This window comes from Spermophilus citellus (genome assembly GCF_964194105.1).
Source record: "Spermophilus citellus genome assembly, chromosome: 13".
NCBI classification, from domain to species: domain Eukaryota; kingdom Metazoa; phylum Chordata; class Mammalia; order Rodentia; family Sciuridae; genus Spermophilus; species Spermophilus citellus.
Window position 1 is genome coordinate 3,593,664 of NC_138193.1, and position 20,632 is coordinate 3,614,295.

Genomic DNA, 20,632 nt, shown 5'->3' on the forward strand with positions numbered 1-20,632 from the left:
TGTATTTTGTTGAATAGTAAGGCGTGATATAGCTCAGTGGTAGAACACTTTCCTAGTATGTATAAGGCTCTGGGTTGAATTCCTAGCATAGCAAATAAATAAATAAATGAACAATTGCAAAAACACTAAAAGAAAAATACCGAATAGAGCACAATATGAAAAGGTGATCCCAAAGTGGTATCCAAGATTATAAGTTTAATTTAAAAAGGGCTGGGTACATAGCTCAGAGATAAAGAGCCCCTGAGTTCAATTCCCCAACATCGAAAAACAAACAAACAAAAACAAACACCAACATTGTCTATTCACATTTTTAAAAAATGTACTACTAAAATAAACTTTCTTATTCTATCTAAAACAAAACTCAAAGTCAACAAACCAAAACCAAGAGAAAAAGAGAAAACAAGAAAAACCCCTAACACATGTAAAAAGTACAGCTTTACCTCTAGGATGAGGATAAGGTGAAGATGCTCTCAATCACTCCTTACTGTTCAACAAAATACACAAATCCTCCCTAGTACAGTCCAGAATTTAAAAAATAAAGAAAGAAAAGAAAAGAAAAACAAACTGTCTCTACTCATTATGGGAATAACTGGGACTGAATTTACCTTTCCACCTAAAAACTAAGACAACGTATATGAGAAAAGGGGTTCTGGATGTTGGACAACAGGCAGTATAAAACTATGATCATTGAAAAAGGAATAAATGAGGGGAGCATGGAAACAGGTTTACTGGGCAGAACACTGAAAGACAGCAAGTAGCCTGATATATTCACCAAGATGCAAAGACTAACATAGAAGTTTAGGGAGACCAAGATGACCGAAACCTGTGGGGCAGAACACTAGACAGAGAAGAGCTGCAGACAAAAAGCTCTGTGGATCTGAAGAGCATACTCCTAAAGTCTGTGGCTAAGACTGATAGGCAAATGCCAAGCCCAAAGCCATTTCCTATATTAAAGAAATGATGGTGGTTACAAAACTACAAGTTTTGTCAAAACTAATTTTGAATTGTATATTTGATAGCAATGAAATCTATTCAACTTAAATTATGCATCAATAAATCTTTGTTAAAATAAAAGAAACTTAAAAAACTGAAAAATATCTGGGAAAACACCTAATTCACAGCAGTAGTTTTTCTGGGGAGAGAAATGGGACAGGGCCTGAGGAGATGACCAAAGCGGGTTCCAACTGATATGTAGTGAAAACGTATCTACATATTATTTTGATAATTGCCAAAAAACAATCCAACAAATAAATTAATGAAGAAAGGCAAATTAAAACTCAAGGATAAATTTACATAGAAAGCTAAATCTACTGTGAATTTATTTCATCCTATAAAGAAATTTAGTTAGCAGGCCAATTATAATGACACTATGTTTAAGTTGAATTAAAAATACTTTCATTAGTTCTAAGTTGCTATCCATCTTACAAATATTAATAACATTTAAAACAAGGTATCAAAGGCCTTTATACTTGCCACTAATCCACATAAATAATTTCTTCATATTTAAAACACAATGCAGTGTCAAAAAGGCTATATGCAAATACATATCAGGTCAATTTGTACAAAATATTTTCCCTCTAAAAAATTGCCTATAATAAGGAAAATATATACATTTCAAAAAACAACAAAAAGTAATTAATTTCACCCAATCTATTTACCCCTTTATTTCATAGCTTAAAGTTGATATGGAATCCATTGTTAATCTTCATAATACTATAAGAAAATATATACTAAGTAAAATATAAATTAAAATTTCACTATTAAAACTTTCCTACAATGCTTACTAGTATAACTATTTTAGTTGGCATATTGCAAAAATAACTGATGAACCATGTATTTGTCCATTGTATATATTTGCCCTTGTATATATTTTATTTTCAACAATAATCATCCTTGCTCTGAAAACTAATACCAATCACTGAATATACACCAAATATCAGGAAATAATTAAAACTATTTTTGCTGAAATACACATTTTAGTAATTTGATTCAAATTACTCTAAAGAAAATAGACAAGTTGGCAGAAAAAATGTCAATTTGTTAATAAGAACAAAACATTGCTTAATTGCTAAAAATAATAATAATAATAATGTATGGGAGGAAAGGTATGGATTGTCACAGAGGAAAATCAAACTAAAGCTCACAAGGCAAAAGGCAAATGTCTTGATCCTGAAATAAGAAAAGTTGTCTTAATACATAAAGAAAACACATACCTCTCTTCTTTATTTATTTGGTCACCAAATCCCACTGTATTCACAATGGTCAGTTTCAACCGAACATTACTTTCCTGGAGTTCATATGTCTGAGCTTTAAGTCTAACATTTGGGCAAAAATGTGAGGCTTCATGTTCTTCAAAATTAGTATTAAACAATGTGTTAATCAGTGTGGATTTTCCAATGCCAGTTTCCCCTGAAAGAAAGAAAGGTACATCTTCATAGGCACATAGAATGGGTGAGAAGAAACAGCTGCGAATTCCCAGAGTAGTTTCAAGGATTGCAAATATTTTAAAGATAGGGTTGTCCATGAAAGAAATATATAATGCTGGTTCCAAGTCATCAGCAGAGAAATTAATGTGTATACTAAGTTACTCAGAATTCCGAAAAGAGCACTAACATGTTTATAGAACAACAAAAGGTTTAAAGCTAAGAAAAACAAAACTGAAATAATTTAAATAAGTAAGAAAATCCCTGGGCTCATGATCTCAAACTGATAACATGAGCATCATACTGCTTATACTAACAACGGAATGAGCACAAGGAACATGAGGAAGAATTCAGAGGAAGAGTTAGTGGCACTCACCAACACAGAGAATATTAAAACAGAAGCCTTGCTGAATGGATCTATTGACTAGCTGATCAGGCAAACTCTCAAAACCAACATGGCCACACATAGTTAAGGATCGGATATTTTCTCTTTTCTGAAGAAAACAAAAACAACAGCCACAGTTAAAATGACCTTGACAGAACAGGAAAAAGTCACACTTGAAAGGATGAATTTATCAAAGGAAGTAAAAATTTTACAATTATTACTATTCACCTAAGACAATGATCAAGTACATTGTGAGGGAAAAGAAATCAGTGTCCAGATCCTCAAAACACAAATTTCTTATTCCCTTCAATACAAAAGTCCAGCACAAATTTTAACAGTAAAACATTTCATTTCTAAAAACATTCAAATAAATTATGTCATATTCACTCACAAAATGGAGGATTTAAAGTCACTGAATGTTTACAATAAATTTTTAATGACTTGGAAAAATCCTTCATTAAGACATGAAGTGAAAAAAAAGTACAATACAAAATTATAGTTTCAGCTCCAGTAGTGACAGTATAACTCACGTCAAACTTACCTCCCCGCTGATAACAATTATAAGCAACTCTTTCAAGTCACAGGGACACAGACTCTGGAAAGAATGAAAACTCCAGAGGGAAGGGAATCTACTCTGTGAAATACACATTTACATAGCAAATCCTTCAGGACACCCCTAACCACTTGTACTCTCCCTTGAGGGTACAAAGATGGAGCTCAGGAAGAACTGAAATAGTCTTACTGAGTTAAGAAGTCATTTGAAAATTGGGGCAGGAACACTGGCTAGAAATTGAGGGGGGTGGGGGAATTCCGGAATGGAAGAAGCCCAAAATATGCAAACACACTCCCCTCAAATACATGGTTGACTGCCAAACTGCACAAGGACAGAAGGAATACTGAGGCTCTGTCATGCAGCACTAGGAGCTGAGCATTTTTAAAGAGTACCATCCTGGAGAGAAAGGAGGTTCTTAAATTTTAAGTCTGTACGTTAAAGAGGCCTGAGAAACACCTCGATCTTAGATATTCCACATTTTAGGATTAAGGACTATTTTCCAAAAATTAGAAAAGTTCCCTAGTATGAAGCCATGACTGAAATAGACTGGCCCTAACCAAGCCTATAACCAAGTCTCAAAGTGATCAATATGATAAGACAGCAATTTATCAGCCTGTTAGAACAAAGCTGGAAGAAGAATCTAGCACCTCCATGATACATACTATATAATAAAAAAGAAAAATTATATTATATATACTATGGTATTATTTGAAGGTAAAATGTGATAAAGTAAAGCTTAGATCAACATTTTTAAAAAGAAAAAAAATAGAGTGGAGATAAAAATGGAACCAATCATAAAAATACTCATAAATCCAAAAAAGGCATAAGATATCATTGGATGCACATAAAATAACTAAAATTTAAAAGACTGATGATGTCAAGTGTTGAAGATAGAAGAACAAATGGAATGCTGAGAATGTGCTGGTGCAAATACAAAATGGTACAGTGAATTTGGAAAAATGTTAGATAAAAACAAAAATCCAACCTGGAGGTTAAAACATACATCCAAACAAGGACACACATTCATAGCAGTTTTATTCCTAATAGTCAAATAGTAGAAACAACTCAAATGTATAAATAGATATACAAATTGAAGCATATACTGATACATGCCAGGACATGTATGACTCTTTTAAACTAAGTATCCAAACAGTGATTTATTTACTATGATTTGTGTGAAAATAAACTTTTTTATGTATGTATATACTTTTATATCTATATGAATAAGGAAGAAAATGTCTCAAAAGATAGTGACAGACTAACCACTAGGGAGGAGACACAGGTCAGGTGAGAAAGGATTGCTTTTTACCATGTGCAGTGGGCAGAATAATGAAATAGCCTCTGGTATGCATACATCTTCTCTCAGTTATTTAATAAAACTAAACTAGGTTCAGTTGAGAAAACTTGCGTATGTGATGTAGGTGCCAACTCAGGTAACTCTAGAAAAAGGACAATCATAGGTATGCCCTGACCTAACGAGGCAAGCCCTTAACAGGGTCTGGGCATTCCTGGCTAAAAAGATCTGGTGGGGGGGGGGGGGGGGGGAGATGTGGCTAAAAAAATCTGAAACACAAAGAAGATAAGACCTGCCAGAAGTTCTGCCTGGTTGGCTTTTAGAATAGAAGAGGCCATGTGGCAAGGAAAAGAAAATGGTCTCTGGGAGCGAATGGAAGGCCAGTCAGCAAGGAACTGCATTCTGCCAATAACTTGAAAGAGCTTGAAGGGGAGCTCTGCATAAAAACCCAGCCATCTGAAACCATCTTGAAAACAAGAAGGGACTCTAGCTATGGGAGCCCAGAACTAAAGGAAATTATTTCATCTCATTGAATTACCATGCTTTACTTGCAATTTTCTGTTTTTAACAGCATAGCTCTTTCATCAAGTTAAATTTACCCCTCTTTTTAAATATAATTTCTAATATGCATTACTAAAACCATTCCTACTGTACAGGCACACTCAGAAGGACCTTGGAAACATCAGGTCTAATCTTGCAACAGAAAGCATTGGCGAGGCCACCCAGTTGGTCTCCACATTCTGTCATCCAAAGTTGTCTGCCCCTACCATGCTCTGCAAAGTGCCCACCCAAAGCAATGCTAGTATTTGTTTCTTCCCCTCCCAGAATTGTGCTGGAATCTAACCGTGGTAGTCTTTTTATGGAATGTTGTTGTTGAAGCACCTGGAGTTTTAATCTGCTTAAAACCAGAAACAAAAGAACCAAAAAATAAATAACAAGTGAAAAAATAAATAGAAAACAATTTAATAGGAACATTATGCATACTCAACAATTAATTATTCAATCTATCACTGATATTTCACTTGAATCAAGAGAAAAGTTAATTCATAAATACAAACAAGCCTTTACATAAGAGTCTACAAATTCTATAAGTAGTTATTTTTAAATCATAAAAGTATTTAGGGACAATATGTAATATATTTTAAAAAGACTCACTCTCTCTTCAGCTTCACATAATGGGGAAGGCATAGAAGCTGTTCTGAATGCCATGTGAGAATGAAAGAACTGGAAAAGAAAAAAAAAGACTTTAAAAATAAAACAAATATATTACATTATAAACATTTACCTAAATAATATATTTACACTAGGAATGGAATCTAATATTGCCGTCATCACTGAGTTTTGACTTGCAAGTCTATACTATGGACTCATGTTTAAATTTTTTTGGCTTACTAAATAAGCAAAAAATAATATTCACCATATACAAGAATACATACTCAAAAATTATAAGAAACCAGTAAACTCCCACTTACAAAGAGAAGGGTAAAGACTGCTGCTTTTATTTAAAAGATTCTGCAGGATTAAAACAGAAAGTAAGTTATTTCACTTAAAAAATACTCCATAAGGGGCTAGAGCTGTAGTTCAGTGACAGAACGCTTGCCTAGCATGGATAAAGCACTGCATTCCATCCTTAGCACCACATAAAAAGCAAATAAATAGGGCTGGGGATGTGGCTCAAGCGGTAGTGCGCTTGCCTGGCATGCGTGCAGCCCGGGTTCGATCATCAGCACCACATACAAACAAAGATGTTGTGTCCGCCAAAAACTGAAAAATAAATATTAAAAAATTCTCTTTCTCTCTAAAAAAAATTTAAAAATAGAGATAAGATAATGCTGTACACTTAAAAAAAGTAAATAAATAAAACAAAGTTATAAAAATATATTTAAAAAATGCTCTACAAGCCAAGGTGGTACTCAAAACTAGTTATGGTCCACTGCGGCATGCCAGGGAAATACAAATGTTAAGAATGATCCAAGGGCTGGAAAAGTATGGATTTTAAAACTTGGACAAGTCCATTAGTCACCCAATTAAAATAAAAATAACTTTTGGGTATTGACCGAGGAGGAAAGGGATAGCTGAGTCACATGGTGGTTTCATTCCAAGTTTTCCAAGGAATCTCCATACTGCTTTCCATATTGGCTGCACCAATTTGCAGTCCCCCCAGCAATGTATGGTTGTACTTTTTTCCCCACATCCTCGACAACACTTATTGTTGTTTGTTCATAATACCTGTCATTCTGACTGGAGTGAGATGATATCTTACAGTAGTTTTGGTTTGCATTTCTCTAAAATTATTAACATTTTATCATATATTTGTTGATTGATTGTATATCCTCGTCTGAGAATTGTTTGTTCAGGTCCTTGGCCCATTTATTGATTGGGTTATTTTGGTGTTTAACTTTTTGAGTTCTTTATATACCTTAGATATCAGTGCTCTATCTAATGTGTAAGGGGTAAAAATTTGCTCCCAAGATGAAGGCTCTCTATTCACCTCACAGATTGTTTCTTTTGTTGAGAAGAAACTTTGTAGTTTGAATCCATCATCCCATTTATTGATTCTTGGTTTTAATTCTTTCGCTGTAGGAAGTCTTAGTAAGGAAGCTGGGGCCTAATCCCACACGATGAAGATTAGGGTCTACTTTTCCTTCTATTTAGACAGTCTCTGGTTTAATTCTTAGGTCTTTGATCCACTTTGAGTTGAGTTTTGTGCATTGCTTATAGCAGCACAATTCACAATAGCAAAACTGTGGAACCAACCTAGATGTACTTCAGTAGATGAATGGACAAAAAAATGTGGCATATAACAATGGAATATTACTCAGCAATAAAAGAGAATAAAGTCATCGCATTTGCAGGTAAATGGATGGCCCTAGAGAAGATAATACTAAGTGAAATTAGCCAATCCCAAAAAACAAATGCCAAATGTTTTTCTCTGATATAAGGTGACTGACTCATAGTGGGGTAGGGAGAGGGAGCATGGGAGAAATAGATGAACTCTAGGTTCATCTTACAGAGGGGTAAGACGGGAAGGGAGGGGGCAGGGAGTTAGCAAGGATGGTAGAATGTGATGAACATCATTATCCAAAGTACATGTATGAAGACACGAGTTGGTGTGAACATACTTTATATAAAATCAGAGATATGAAAAATTGTGCTCTATATGTGTAATAAGAATTATAATGCATTCTGCTGTCGTTTATTTAAAAAAAATCAATTAAAATAAAATAAAAACAACTATTATTTACAGAACTCCTATGCCCATCATTGTGTTAGCTCATAAAGTACAATTTCTTTTCTTTTTTTTGTGTGTGTACTAGGGATTAAATCCAGGGCGTCACACATGCTAGGCAAGTGCTCTACCAATGAACCACATTACCAGGCCCTCCCCACTCTACCACCCCTTTGGTACCAGGGATTGAACCCAGGGGCGCTTAAACACTCTGCCACATCCCTGGTACCTTAAATTGCTTAGGGCCTTTATATTGCTGAGGCTGGCTCTGAACTTGTGATCCTCCTGCCTCAGCCTCCGGAGCCACTGGGATTACAGGTGTACACCACTGTGCCCAGCTTCCCAATCCTTTTTATTTTGAAACTAAATTCTAAGGCTGGCCTCAAACCTGCAATCTCCCTGCCTCAGCCTCCCAAGTAGCTTGGGTTACAGGCATGTGCCATTGTCCCTGACTTAATACAATTTCTTATTTCATCTTTATAACACCTTGAGCTATACTTACTACCATTTTCACAGCTTAGATGAGAAGATTAGGAATCAAAAGGCTGAATAATCATACAATCCAGTAGCTGTATACACAGGTCTGATCCAACTGCAAAGTTGGTGCTCCTTCTAAATGGCCCAAGTTGCAAACCAAATACCAAATGTCACTTTTTGCAACAATAGAAAATGATGGATGAGAAGTATTGTGATATAGATATGAGGAGTCCCCTAAAACTCATGTGTGAGGCAATGCTTTCAGAGGTGAAATGATTACATTATGACAGCTCTTGCCCAATCCATGGACTAACACACTGATATGAATTAACTGGGTGGTAACTGCAGGCAGGTAGGGTGTAGCTGGGGGAAGTAGGTCACTGGATATACCTTTGGAGGTTATATTTTGTCCCTGGTGAGTGGTATACTCTGCTTCCTCATTGCCATGTCCTGAGTTGCCTTCCTTCAGCAACCCTTCTGCCATAATATTACCATAGGCCCAGAGCTACAGAGTTGGCTAACCATGAACTGAATCTCTGAAACTGTGGGCCAAAATAAACTTTTTCTCCTCTAAATTGTTCTTGTCAGGTATTTTGGTCACAATGACAAAAAGCTACAAAGTATGAATGAGATTGGAAGAGACAAATCAAGGGAAACTGGAAGTGTCCACTTAAGAGTCCATTTGGTGCCAAAGAGAATACCTAGTTAGGGGCCCCGTTATCTAATGATAACTGAGTTAGATAGAACATTCAATGCTTGTGGTCACTTCTTGATACAACTTACCAACTGCTCATACCTTAATGTGTGAACGTGTTTACTGTAAGTGTTGCCACACATCTGATTTACCTGTCAACCATACAACTTTAAAAACACGAATGGTAAGAAAGTGGCATTGCTTTTGGTTAAATATATATGTATATATATTATATAACATACATATATATTTAAATAATTTTTAGTTGTAGAGGGACACAATAGCTTTATTTAGTTTTTATGTGGTACTGAGTTGAGAACTGAACCCAGTGTCTCACACATGGAAGGTGAGAGCACTTTACCACTGAGCCACAACCCCAGCCCCCCACACACACTGCTTTTAATCTGATAGCATAGGATTAAATTCTGTAAAATGTAGTTTAGTAGGCAATTGGGTTGGTAAATATAATAATTTGCTTAGAAAAGAATGATAGGTTTTATATTCATTCATTCATTAAACTTTAACAAAACCTAGGCTAAATATCTATTATTATGTAGATAAGGATTCTGTCCCTAGAAGTTCATTGTTTTATCCAAGGAAATGCCATAAGTCATTTGCAGAAGTTTCCCAGTAAGGGAAGGAAAGTTGTTATCAAGATGGTATCAATTTGGTTGGGAAGAACCAAACATTTCCCCACAGTTAGCTGGCAGGAAAAGGCCAGTCTCCCAGGGCCCTGGGACAAAACATGTGCCTCTGTTTGTATTGCTCTCCCTGTTCCAAACTGAGATTTTAAAGAATGTAGAGAATCTGATCCTTCTCCAATTAGCCCAATGTTCTGGCACTTGTTGTGATTCATTAAATACTACAACTTTTTACAAAAGTATTTGTTAGACTTTGGTAGGAGTTAAATTACTGATATCTGGGTTTTTAAAAAATATGTATTTGTGTGCACTATACATATACACATATAAATACACACACACATATGAAATATAAACTACAAAAAAGGCAAATTGAGGGCTGGGGTTGTAGCTCAGTGGTAGAGCATTTGCCTAGCATATGTGAAGCACTGGGTTTGATCCTCAGCACCTCAAATAAATCAATAGATAGATAGATAGATAGATAGATAAATGTCCACCAACAAGTTAAAAAAAAAAAAAATATATATATATATATATATATTTTAAAGTCAAGGGTAGGTTGTGATTTTGTTAGTGCCTTACTTTTGTGCTTTGGAAAGAGACTGTCACTGTTACAAATAGGAAGAAGGTCACTGGATCACTGACATTATGAGACTCATAAGGTCAAGGGTCATGTCTTACTCCTTCAGAAACTCCAAGCAGCTGGCGCTGTGATTTATTCAAAATAAGTAGAATGGTGAATGGCCTAGCATATTGGAATTCCATTTTTTTTTTATGTAGGGTTTCTTAGGAATACATCAAGCTCTTTGTATGCCAACTGAGGCATTCACTCGATTATCATTCTCTTTGTTATTTTACCTTCAATGATGTCCTGCTAACTTCTAAAAACTGCTTCTAAAGTAAAACTTGTTTTGGAAATTTGAGTTGTCAAGTAGTACCAGTGGAAAATATTAAAAACAATTATTCATATTACTTTTATTTTTATTAAATATTTATTTTTTTAGTTGTAGTTGGACACAATACCTTTGTTTTATTTATTTTTATGTGGTGCTGAGGACTGAACCCCAGGGCCTCACATGTGCTAGGTGAGCGCTATACCACTGAGCTACAACCCCAGCTCCTTCTATTACTTTTATATGACTTATTAATGCTTCCTGGTCAGAACATTTACACAAGATTTTATGTAGGTTTTGGCAGACATTCAAAAATACAGAAAATGGGGCCGGGGTTGTGGCTCAGTGGTAAAGCACTTGCCTGGCATGTGTGAGGCACTGGGTTCAATTCTCAATACCACATATAAGTAGATAAAATAATAAAAAGGTCCATCAACAACTAAAAAATATTTTTAAAAAATACAGTAAATAAGCTGGGTACAGTGGCACACAACTGTAATCCCAACAGCTTGGGAAGCTGAGACAGGAGGATCTCAAGTTCAAAGCCAGCCTCAGCAAAAGTGAGGCACTAAGAAATTCAGTGAGACCTGCCTCTAAATAAAATGCAAAATAGGGCTAGGGATGTGGCTCAGTGATTGAGTGCCCACTGTAAATAAATCAACAAAAGCAAATACTTGATATGAACTTAGATAAATTAAACCTAGGTGTTATTAGTCAAAGTTTAATGATGAATGAATATAAAACCTATCTTTTTTTTGTTTCTTTTTTCCCTGTTTAAAAAAAATGTTTTATCGGTACATTATAATTGTACATAATAGTGGCATTCTAAACCTTTTTTTTTTTTAAGCAACTTTTACTTAACAACCCAACTACATTTCACAAAAACTAATCAAACTATCATTAGGTTAAAAACTGAGGGGCTGGGGATGTGGCTCAAGCGGTAGCGCGCTCGTCTGGCATGCGTGCGACCCGGGTTCGATCCTCAGCACCACATACCAACAAAGATGTTGTGTCTGCCGAAAACTAAAAAATAAATATTAAAAATTCTCTCTCTCTCTCTCTCTCTCTCTCTCTCTCTCTCTCTCTCCCCTCTCTCACTCTCTCTTTAAAAAACTGAAAGCCACTTTCTTATAGTAATTTTTAAGAACTTAATTGTTACTAAAATTTTATAATTGACCAGTGAATACAATATAGCTTCAGGGACTCAGGTATGTGGCATATTGCTTACAATAGACATACACATTCAAGTGTGAACAAATGGTAAATTATGTCAAGAAGTAACACTGAGCATAGAATGTTCTACTGCTTTACTCAGTTTATATAATGCAAAGGTATGAACAAGTTACCCTAACCCGATATTTTCTGTGGCACTAAGTGGAGTCTTTGTGGAGTCCAGAATAATTTCCTCACTCAGCCACTCATGTATTACACTAAGCAATTCCTCTAACGTCATTCATATCTTCACAGCCTAAGACCAATGAACCCCTTTCTTCTACCAAATTCATTGTTTAATTTCTCCAAATATGAAATTCTGTCTCCCTGCTGGTGCTCAGGAAGCATGCCACACTGATGTGACTACGCTGCTGCTTAACCTTCCAGGGTCTGAGCCTGTGCTCCCCACAAGCAGGCCACTCTCCTCATTAGACAGCTCTTGCCCTCAGTAATTTCCTTTCACTGTGTCAAATTCTGCCTCTCTAGTCCATTAAGGTCCTGGTTTTTCCTTGGGGAGTTTTCTTTCCTCAAGGTAGATCACAGATATTTGAATACACTTTGCTGCCCCTTGATCCTCTGATGGTGCTACAAGCTAATAACGTTGGGGGAAAATCAAGTTTCTTTGACATGCACAGTACTAGAAAGTATTTTCCAGAACTTTAAAAAACTTAGGTGTAATATACATGAAAACATAAAAGAACTTGGACAAAATCTAGATGCATTTTGTGAAAATGCATAGTGTGAAAAGATATTCTGAACTTCACAGAGAACCAAGGGGCGGTCCTGCGCTGAGTAGGAAGCAAAGTTGAAGATCTTCTAAGGTTCCCACCTTAGTGCTCTAACTCTGAGCTACACTCCAGCCCCTCCCAGTGAATGAATGAAACTATACCGTGGAGAGTAAGGCCCTTTCTGTCTTAACAACTTACAAGGAAAATGCCTGTAAGTCTTGCATTTTGAGGTATAAAATAAATCGCTGCAATCTCAGCGTATGACTTTTCCCCTCCCCTATGAAAACTAGAACAACTCAAGGTTGTATGATGTCGCGTTGCATGCGACTAAAACACTCAGGGGTCACTCCAGGGGAACTGGGCTGCGAGAAATAACCACACAAGAGACAGAAATATCTTTTTCTTTGGGGGTGCTGTGACAGCGCCTCTGACCTTAAGGGTCCTCAGAAAGAGAGAGTGAGAGCGTGCTTTTATTAAGGAGAAGCCATTCAAATGAGACAAGGGGTCAGGTTTCAGGGGGCTGAGTCTAGCTTCCTGATGTCTGCTGTCAGCAGGTTGACTGGCATCTAGGAAGGCCACACCCAAGGGCACAGTAAGAGAAGGGGACACCCAAAGGGCGTTTCCATGGAACATTCTATCCCAAACAGGGCAAGGGGTTATATCACAAAGGAACAGGTGAGCATAGCTTGATCCTTGGGGATGCAGAAAAGCACGCCCATGCATGAAGACACATTTGGCTGCATTTTACACTACTTAAAAAAGAAGCCAGATCATGGGGCGGGAGGGGATGACCGACAGTGCCTCAAACCAATCAGGAGAGGAAAAACACTGGTCACAGGATGTGACCGCCTCCCACAGTATGACTCACCTTTAACAAGAAATCATAAGAATGTGATATGGTGAAGAATGAAGAATAAGTCATAGAAAATGCATGTACAGACAGGACGGATTAAGGAAAAAGACACAATAAAAGTATATCTTCTTGTGTGTGATGACCTTGAAACTAAATCTGAAGGCTTATTTAAATGAAAAGTAGATGGCTTGAATTTGGGGAGAAGGTAAGGTGATAGAAAAAAATCAAATTTGAGAAGTAGTAGGCATAGCGGCATATTCAAAATAAAAACATTAAGAAAGGGTAAGGATGTAGCTCAGTGGTAAAAACAGCCCTGAGTTCAATCTCCAGTACCAAAAACAGTTGTCAGAGTCATTCTTCTGTTCTTCCCTTATCCTGTCCCTTCTCCCTCAATCCCCTTTAACTACTCCACTGATCTTTCTTGTATTTTGACTGACCTTCCCCTCCTCTTCTTCTTCCTCTTACTCCTCCCTCCTCTCCCCACCCCTGCCATTATGGGCTACATTCCAAATATCAGAGAAAATATCCAATCTTTGACATTATGGATCTAGCTTATTTCACTTAGCTATAATAGTCTCCAGTTCCATCCATTTACTGACAAATGCCATTATTCCATTCTTCTTTAAGGCTGAGTAATACTCTATTGTGCATATATATCACATTTTCTTTTTCCATTCATCTGTTGAAGGACGCCTAGGTTGGTTCCATAGCCTGGCTATATAAACCATGATGCTATAAACATTGATATGGCTGTATCCCTACAGTATGCTAAATTTGGACCTTCCAGATAAATACTAAGGAGTGGGATAGCTGGGTCATATGGTGGTTCTATTCCTAGTTTTCTGAGGAATCTCCATATAGCTTTCCAGAGTAGTTGCACTAATACACAGTCCCACCAACAATGTATGAGTACACCGCCCCAAATCCTCTCCAACACTTAATATTATTTGATTCTTGACAATTGCCATTTTGACTGGAATGAGATGAAATCTGAATGTACTTTGGAACTGAATTTCCAAACTGCAAGAGATGCTGAACATTTTTTCATATTTTTTTGGCTATTTGTCCTTCTAAACAGAAACATCTGTTTAGTTCTTCTTTGGCCCATTTATTAATTGGATTTTTTGAGGAGGGTGTTAAGTTTTTTCAACTCTTAATACATTCTAGATATTAATGTCCTATCTGAGGAAAGCTCTTCTCCCATTCTGTAGGCACTTTCTTCATGCTCTTGTTTCCTTTCCTATGGAGAAGCTTTTTAATTTGATGTCATCCCATTTATTATTTTTTGTGCTTTAGGAGACTTGTTAAGGCAAGTTAATCCATGTGCTAATATTTTGGGAGCATTAGGCCTACATTTTCTTCTAGAAGTTGCAGGATTTCTGGTCTAATGCCTATGTCTTTAATGCACTTTGAGTTGACTTTTGTGCAGAGTGAGAAAGGGGTCAAGCTTTCACTCTTCTACATAGGGATACCTAATTTTCCCAACACCATCTGTTAAAAAGGCTATTTTTTCTCCAATGTATATTTTTGGCACCTTTATATAGTATCAGATAACTATTTACATGGGTTTGTCTGTGTCTTCTGTTCCATTGGTTTTCTTGCCTTTTGGGGGGCCAGTACCATTCTGTACGTTATTCTAGATCAGTAGTATAATTTGAGGTCAAGTATTGTGATAGCTCCAGATTTGTTCTTTTTGCTCTGTGTTGCTTTGGCTATTCCAATCTTTTATTTTTCGAAATCAATTTTAGAATTACTTTTTCTAGTTCTGTGAAGAATGTCGTTGGTATTTTCATGGGAATTGCATTGAATCTGTACAGTGCATTTAGTTTTATTTCCTTGATGTGTCTGGTTTTGGTATCGAGGTAATACTGATTACATAATATGATTTTGTCGGTTTCCTCCTTTTCTATTTCACGGTGTAATTTGAGAACTAAATTTTGGCAGAAATTGGCTGAGAATCCCTCTGATGAGATTCTCTTTGTTGGAAGGATTTTGATAGTTACTTCAATTTTATTACCTGAGATTGATCTATTTAAACTGCTTTGATTTCATTACTTGACACTGATTATGTAAGTTTTCTATATCTTCATGGTCATGTATCTCTAGGAATCTGTCAATACCCTAACGATTTCCTAGCTCATTGGGAGTATAAATTTTCAAAATAGTTTCTAATGATCTCTGGATTTCAGTAGTGTCTGTGGTGATATTTCCCTTTTCATCTCTAATTTTGTTAATTTCAGTCTTCCTTCCTTTTGAGTAGTTGAGCCAGAGTTTATCAATCTTGCTTTACTCTTTCAAAAAACCCAACACTGTTTTATTAATCCTTTGCTTTTTAAAAAATTCTTAATTTCATTGATTTTGGCTCTGATTTTAATTATTTCCTGTTTTTACTGATTTTTGTGTTGGTTTGTTCTTTTGCTAAGGCCTTAAGGTGTACTGTTAGATTATTTATTTGTTATCTTTCTACTTCTTAACATATAAACTCATTTATAAACTTTCTCTTAGAACTGCCTTCATACTCTCCCAGAGATTTTGATACATTGTATCATTATTTTCATTTGTTAATAAATTTTTTTCTTTCTTCTCTGATTTCCTCTGCTATCCATTTGTCATTCAAAAATGTATTTAATCTCTGGGTGTTGGAGTGTGTGCTGTATTCTATCTGTGACTGATTTCTAATTTCATTCCATTATGGTCTGATAGGATACAAGGAATTACTTCTAATTTTTATATTTATTAAGATTTGCTTTATGGCCTAAAATGTTTTAGAAAATGTTGCATGCACTTCTGAGAAGAAAGTTAATTCACTCATCAATGGATCAAATAGTCTATAGATGTCTGTTTGATCCATTTGATTAATAGTATCTTTTAGTTCTTAGGAATCTTAATTTATATCTGGATGACCTATCTAGTGGTGAGAAAGGTACCAGTATTATTGTATTGTGGTCTATTTGATTCTTTATTGAGAAGAGTTTGTTATGTACACAGATGCACCACAGTTTCAGGCATAAATATTTACAATCATTTTATCTTGTTGTTGGATGATTACCTTTCCCAGTATGAAGTGACCTTCTTTGACTCTTCTGATTAATTTTGCATTGAGGCCCACTGTCTGATTTTGAGAATAGCTGTCCCTGTCTTTACGGGTAACATCTGCATAGTATATCTTTTCCTATCCTTTCACCTTCAGTCTGTGGATGTCTCTGTGAGTTTCTTGCAAACAACATACTGTTGAGTCTTATTTTTGAATCCCATCTGCCAATCTACTAAATCTTTTGATTGAAGAGTTTAGATCATTTACATTCAGTATTGTTACAGAAAGGTGATTTTTATTTTCTGCCATTTGATTTAATTTAGACTTGATTCTCTTTTAATTGAATGTTAATTCTAGTGTAATTCTTCCCTGTGGTGCTGGTTTTTTTTTTTTTTTTGAATTTTTTTTTCATTGCTTCATATTCTTAAATTTGGTCTCTTGATGTTAACCCAGATTTGTTGAAAATCCTGGTCATGGTCTCTTAACATCTTTTCTTTATGGTTAATTTTATATGCACTATTATACACTTTGTCTTCAAGGCCTGAAAATCTTCAAAGTGTTCTAATCTATTCGTGCTACTTTCCACTGAATTTTTAATTTGGCTTAATGAGTCTTTCATTTCCAGGATTTCTGTTTGGTTCTTTTTTCAGAATCTCTCCTCTTTGTTGAAGTCATCTTTCACTTCCCATGTTTTCTAATTTCACTCCATATATCATCTTTTAGAACATTTAAACTATGAACATCATAAATTCTCTGACCTTTCCTCCACTGTGTTGTTAATGGAATCAGTTGCTGAATTGTTATACGCTATTTGGGGTGGCTTGTTCCCTTGCTGTTTCATATTGCTTCTATGTTTACCCATCAATTGGTATGGTTGTTATTGCTGCTTTTAAGCAAGGACCACTTGGTGAGCTTCCTTCTCTTAAAAAGCCCCGGGTTAGGTAAATATCCAGGTATTGATACTTTAATGTGTGATCCCAGTATTAGCATCATCTTGAGAGAAGTCACTGAACTCTATTTACTACAATCACATCAGAGCCAAGTCATATACTATTCAACCTTATCAATAGAAAACGTGTTGATATTGATATCCACAGCTCTTCTAGTCCCAGTATAAACTTGTAGTAAAGCTCTGGAACAGGTTGAAAATTTAGTTATTAAATATAATAAAATTGCTATAACATTATATGAGGGCTGAAAGGCGGAAGAAAGACAAAGCAAAAGAAAGATAGAAAATAATAATATAAGGTAAGGTAAAAAGAAAAAGATGGGGGTTATTTGAGGTATTAACAAATAATGTAAGGAAAACAAACCAAATGAATGTAATTAATGCTTTAAACCATTAGAAAAAAAAAAACAAACATTGAAATGGGTTGAAGGTACAATGTGGGCTATTTTGGTAACAACTATTAATCAAAGAGTAATACAGATGATCAAAGTTGATGTTAAGAGTTATTTATAGAAAACTATGCCAAGCTGAAGAAAACTCTTGTTGAATCTTGGTTTGGATTTCATTAGAATTTGGGATGTTTAGAAGATGTCCATCATTCTTCGTCTTTGTTGCTATGGACTTCCCACCAGCTGGTTCTGGTTTGTCAGCTCAGGGTCCTGCAGGTGACTGCTCTCAGAGTGTGGTGTTGTGTCTGCTGATTGTTTCTGTAGTGTGCAAGAGTTGCAGATGCAGGGCTCTGCACTGTCTCTGTGATTGCTATGGATCACTATGTACCCTCTTCCCTCTACAGGATCCTTTTCATGGTGGCATAGAGCCTAGTAACTTCTATAAGCACAGGTCCTGTGGTTGTGGGTTCTCTGTGGGTGATCTGTGGTGCAAAAAGATTCCTTGTGGCCCATACAATTCACTGGGGTACTGTCCTTACTACTCAGCTGGTTCACCAGGGTTCTAGCTTCCACTACCCCAGGGTGTGAAGGGCAGGTGCCTATTTCCTCTGGTAACTATAACCGAGGCACAGGCCAGCCAGTATGTAAACAGTAAACACTTGGCATTTGTGGCTGAGGATGAGGCTGAAGGCCAGGTCAGATTGGAAGCCACTGCTCTCTGGTTGGAACCAGAAAACCTTCCTCCTTGGCTGACTTCTCCTGGGCTATGGTAATGATCTGGGCATCTTCCCCTTTAAGCTTCCTGGGGACTCAGGCAACTTCTCACCATGGCTTTCCACCAGCTGCTTACATGATTTGGGAACCATCCTTCTATGCCATTGGATATCCGGGTAGCTTTGCAGGAGAGATCAGGCAACAGTTCCTGTAGGCTTTTTAAGATTCAGGCAATTGCCTGCAGTTCCTCCCCCCCATCCCCAGTGTCAGTGAGCAGCAGCAACAGCCGTACTGTTGGCTCCCCTGTCCCCTTTCCTCTGCATGGGTCCAAAACTGTCTTGCTGCTGGGATCTGCACTCTCACTTCTGCGAATACCAGACATCCACTCTGGCACTGCCCAGGTTCCTACAGAGGCTGTGTGGAGAGCTGAATTGGGTGAGCACTTCCCAGTGGGACTGTTCCACCCCACTCCCCATGATCTTGGTGTGGAAGAGGAGGTTTCAACAACTTTTAGCTGTTAAGATCCCTCTACAAGTTCTTTCTAGATTGGTTCTTAGAAGATCCCACTGCAGGGGTACTCCCTCTGTTTAATTTGTTGCTCACTGGAAGTGGGGAGATGCTGTGTTGATTTAAGAGGGTGACTAGTCAGCTCTAGGAACTATCCTAGGCACTGAGGATGTATAACTTAACAAAAGAGGGGGGAAAAATTCCTGCTCTTAAGGAGCTTCTCTTCAAGTTAGGAAAAACCTAACAAAAATCAAAGTAAAGAATACAATGCTAGATAATGATAAACACAATAAAGAAAAAAAAGGGAAAGGGAAAGAGGAAATGTGGCAGTGGCTTGGCATGGGGATGGGTGCTGTTTTGAACCAGGTGGTCTGATAAGTCCCATCTAAAAAGGTGACAGTTCATCAAAGATTTGAAGAGGTCAAAGGAACAGAGTAGATGAGGAAGATATCTGGAGAGAGAGCATTCTAGGTAGAGAAGTGAACAACTGCAGAGGTCTAGGAGCAGATGTGTGCCTAAGGAGTACAAAAAAACAAAAATCACACACACACACACACACACACACACAAAAAAAAAAAAAAAAAAAAAAGGATAAAAGCCAGAATACAGGGAGAAGGAAGGGGAGAGAGCAGTTACATAAGAAGAGTACCAGATCAGACAAGGTTCTTATGACTTATTTCAAAAAATTGGCTTTTAAAGGTTTTTAGCATAAAAGGAACATGAACTCTCCTTGTTTTTAAAGGTTCATTAAAGCAATTTACAGTTGAGGGTAAATTGAAAAATGGGCTGGGCATGGTGGCTGTAATCCCAGGAACTTGGAAGCCTCAAGCAGGAGGAGCGCTAGTTCTAAGCCTCAGCAACTTGTGAGGCCCCAAGCAAGTCGGTGAGACCCTGTTCTACCACGCGGCCTGCGCAGTGGTTTCATTAATGAGGTTCTGGCATTCAGTTAGTTAGAAGAGATCAAAATAAAACACACAGACAGTACCTTATTTTAATGCTAGGTCCGAGACGGCTCGGTCTCCCTGTTTCCCTGCCTCCAGCCGCTCAGCAGGGCAGCGAGGATTACTCTGGGCTAGCAGGAGAGAGAGAGAGCGAACACGCCGGGGATCAGCCTTTTATTTGGGGGAAACAAGGGATTCAGGGGAGAATTCCATCCAATGAAGGTTGAGGGGGGGCTGTACTCCAAGGTCAGGGTCAGTGATTGGGTCTCCAGGGTCAGTGGTTACGCACACCCCCACACGGATGGGCTCTCTCATCAGGAAAGGGTCGGGATAACTCCGACACAGCCAGAGTGCCTCAGGCCCTTAACGGGAGTCACCCAATCACGTGTCAGAATGGCTCCCCACATATTCCCCCTTTTTATTCTTAACAATGAGGCGGCGGTTTACTCTCTGGAGTCCCCGGATTCTTGATTGGAAGACTCGCCATCCTATAGTTACAATACAAAAGAGAATTAACAGCAAAGAGAATAATCCAATAAGGTACCAAGCGGAGTGCTTAAGAATATTTCCAGGGTTGAATCCATTTAATTCCTTCAATATTTGGTTAGCCAAAGAAGAAGGATCTGAAAAATCAGCTCTATTATTTTGAATGTCTTGGATATGGTGATGAAGTTCCAGAATATCCAAGCTATTATTACTATTTTGCCAAATACCTA

The 20,632-nt window shown here is 37.1% G+C and overlaps 1 protein-coding gene across 3 annotated transcripts in view; it reads right to left on the bottom strand.

The window, feature by feature from the left end:
* The window catches only part of SEPTIN10 (septin 10), a 72,752-nt gene that overhangs the window by 34,413 nt on the left and 17,707 nt on the right, over nucleotides 1–20,632 (bottom strand). For all 3 annotated transcript variants that reach the window (XM_081265336.1, XM_081265338.1, XM_081265337.1), the window contains exons 2-4: nucleotides 5,811–5,879; nucleotides 2,800–2,917; nucleotides 2,214–2,409 (exon numbers count right to left, since the gene is read on the bottom strand). In XM_081265336.1, coding sequence (XP_081121462.1) covers nucleotides 2,214–2,409; nucleotides 2,800–2,917; nucleotides 5,811–5,879 — 383 coding nt within the window. The remainder of the gene's footprint in view (nucleotides 1–2,213; nucleotides 2,410–2,799; nucleotides 2,918–5,810; nucleotides 5,880–20,632) is intronic.